This window comes from Centruroides sculpturatus, unplaced genomic scaffold (genome assembly GCF_000671375.1).
Source record: "Centruroides sculpturatus isolate CEXI.00-Female unplaced genomic scaffold, Cexi_2.0 scaffold204, whole genome shotgun sequence".
NCBI classification, from domain to species: domain Eukaryota; kingdom Metazoa; phylum Arthropoda; class Arachnida; order Scorpiones; family Buthidae; genus Centruroides; species Centruroides sculpturatus.
Genome location: NW_019384459.1, coordinates 718,681 through 721,434, shown reverse-complemented (window position 1 = coordinate 721,434; position 2,754 = coordinate 718,681). Strand labels below are relative to the sequence as shown.

At 31.5% G+C, this 2,754-nt stretch overlaps 1 protein-coding gene across 1 annotated transcript; it reads right to left on the bottom strand.

The window, feature by feature from the left end:
* Positions 1 to 1,002: 1,002 nt before the first annotated feature.
* Positions 1,003 to 2,525, bottom strand: LOC111620754. Its single transcript, XM_023362749.1, has 3 exons — positions 2,277 to 2,525; positions 1,685 to 2,026; positions 1,003 to 1,602 (listed from the first exon to the last, which is right to left on the bottom strand). Exons 1-3 carry the CDS (start codon positions 2,392 to 2,394, stop codon positions 1,484 to 1,486), a joined length of 579 nt encoding a protein of 192 aa, XP_023218517.1. The 5' UTR covers positions 2,395 to 2,525; the 3' UTR covers positions 1,003 to 1,483.
* Positions 2,526 to 2,754: the final 229 nt, after the last annotated feature.

The window sequence follows — 2,754 nt, the reverse complement described above, 5'->3', positions numbered from 1 at the left end:
TTATAAATAATTTATATTCAAATTATATCATTTCTATGACCAAGGTCGGCGTAAGGCATGGACGACATGGGCCACTGCCTATGCCTCGCGGTCCGAAAGGCCTCGCGCCTCGAAGGTTTACGCATTACTTAAAAGCCGCGAACGCGACGAAAAAATTTTACTCGTCATAAAACGATAAATAGTTTGTCAAATTTTTATTCATAAAAATGCAGTTTCAACCGCTTTTTATTTTATAAAATCCGCCTTCTTGCGCCACCAGAGGGCCTTTTAAACAATAGGTAGTCTGTTAGCGCTGGTCAATAGTAGTTCAAATTCAATACGAACATTTGTTTCTTGAAAATTTGATTCCGATTTAAATACAGTATTTATTTTTAATATTACCAATATGTCATCGAAAAGAAAGCGTGTTGTATTATCATTAAAAAACAAAGTGTTTGTTTCGATTATCCGATTTTTTTATTATCCGGACTACCTTCATCCCCAATTAGTCCGGATAATCGAGGTTATACTGTATATGAAATTTCATTTACGTATTAAAATGAGTCTTATCATTGTTTTAAATGTATATTTCTCTTTCGTTGCGATTAAAACGAAAAGTTTAATTCCTGAGAATTAATAAAGTTAGAAATTCATAATAGATGCTTTTATTTTTCTGTGTCTTCAGCTTGTGTTAAAAGACATTACACATGGATGGCTCCACTCAAAAATATGTTCAGGTTCTCTATAGGAGCCGATATCTCTAGTTCAGTTGTCTCTTCCGGAATCGGGAATAAGCATCATAGCAGTGAAGAAATGAATTCATCCGTTGTTAATGAAATTGGAGTGAGTGATACAGAGGATGAAGGTCACTTTAATCGTTACGATTAAGCAATAATAAAAAATCGCTTTGCACTTATAATAACTTAGAACGTCGTGAAATATTTAAAAAACAATATTTTTATAGTAATTGTATTGTAAACTAGCTGTTACCCGCGACTTCGCCCNATTCTTATACATTGGACGAATATTGTATTGAGTTTATAAGAGCGATTAGCATATATTTTAATAGGAGTTTGGTTGGGCATACGTATAAATTTGAATTTATACCACATTTCTATTTGCCGTGACGCTTCTTTCTTAGCTATTAAATAAAGGAAAACTTGACTTGTATACCATTTTTCTATTGTCAGAAGATTATTCTGAAGCTTCGAAAATGAAGGAATTGATTTTTTAAATAAATGTATTAAGTACCATCTTTTTACTTTACAAATGCCCATGATAATATATTTTTCTACTAAGTAACAATATAAAATATTTATCCCTTCAACTGTCTGAAATTTAGAATTTCTCTTCTTTAATTCAATTAGATAATTGATAATACAAGAGAGTGTTTTAAATAGGGTCATGTCGAACTTAAACAGATGGACTTTTATATCTTTTAGCTGGTGTAAATGTTCGAAAAGACTCATTTTGCGATACGAAAATTGTATATTAGTAATTTCTACTAAATATCTGTTTTTAAATATATCAAAAGGAATTGTGGAATAAACGGGATAATCTTTCGGGTCATGTTTGCTACAGATAATGGGCATAAGTTCTGAATCCTCATTACACTCCATGTTTCTATTTCGAAATAAAATATTTGATTTATCATTATTAACATTGTACATTTGATTCCTTCTTCGCATGTACTTGCTTCTATTACCATTATTTTCAATCCGTGAAGTCGAAGTTAGGCAACAGACATTCCCTTTAAAACACATTCTATTTGTTTTCTTCATTATGCAGTAATTGTATAAGTTATTAAAATTTACAGTTGTTTTGAACCACTTCTGAATTATAACACTACAAACACGTTCCATTATTCGCTTCCTATACACAGATCGTAAATGCCATCGCTGAATTACAAATGCATATATTTTGTTATTTCCTTCCAATTCTGCCTTGAATGTCGCTGATTTATGCTTCCATAATCTTTTTTCTGGCTTAAAATTAATGTTACGTGCAGGATTCTGACGTTCCTTCTCGTCTGCCCTTCTGGCTATAACTGTAATTAAAATAAATGAGTAAATATTGAATTGTTTTAAATTCGTTCTTCCTGTGAACTCAAAAGACTTTTTACGGCCAGGCTCACAATGGGCGATGAGAAACGGGCCACCCACAAAACGTACTTAGGGATTTCCACCCATCCAAATACAATTTCCACGCCGAGAGGGGAGTACTCTACCCCTTAACCGCTAGATTATCAAGTCGTCGAACTAAATACTAATGTCAGATATATGCCAAATAGTTCTTACCTATCATGTTCAGGAGAAAGAGAAGATACAGAAAACATGTGACAACATAGCAAACATATTCAAATACGCCTTGTAAATTCAGAATTCCAAACATGGCGGCGAAAATAGATGAATTCATTGTTTAAAATTCATTATTATAACATCAACGTATCTGTTTATTATAAATGTATTGTTGGATTTTTAAAAGTTTTCATTATTTTGATTGATATAAGGAAATTACATCTATAAAACTAACGTAAAACCAGTCACATATACAGTAGAGCGTCAATTTTTCGAAAGTCAATCATCCGAAAGAATTCCAGTCGGCAAATTTAAATTTTCGTCAGTACTGTGGCGCTTCAATCTTTGGCTAAGTCTTAGACTACTGAAATATTTTACGTTTTTGATACTAAATTAATATCTGAAGTATAATTTTTATTGTTTTTATATTTTTCAAAATATTTATTTTGTTTGTACAAAATCAAAAAATAATTTTTAA

Excerpts from the sequence above, each read along its gene's own strand:
- LOC111620754 (XM_023362749.1), bottom strand. The coding sequence starts at position 2,394 with ATGAATTCATCTATTTTCGCCGCCATGTTTGGAATTCTGAATTTACAA. Across the intron at positions 2,027-2,276 it reads CTTTCTCCTGAACATGATAG|TTATAGCCAGAAGGGCAGAC; the intron begins GTAAGAACTATT and ends TTTTAATTACAG. Across the intron at positions 1,603-1,684 it reads TTCACGGATTGAAAATAATG|AAACATGGAGTGTAATGAGG; the intron begins GTAATAGAAGCA and ends ATTTCGAAATAG.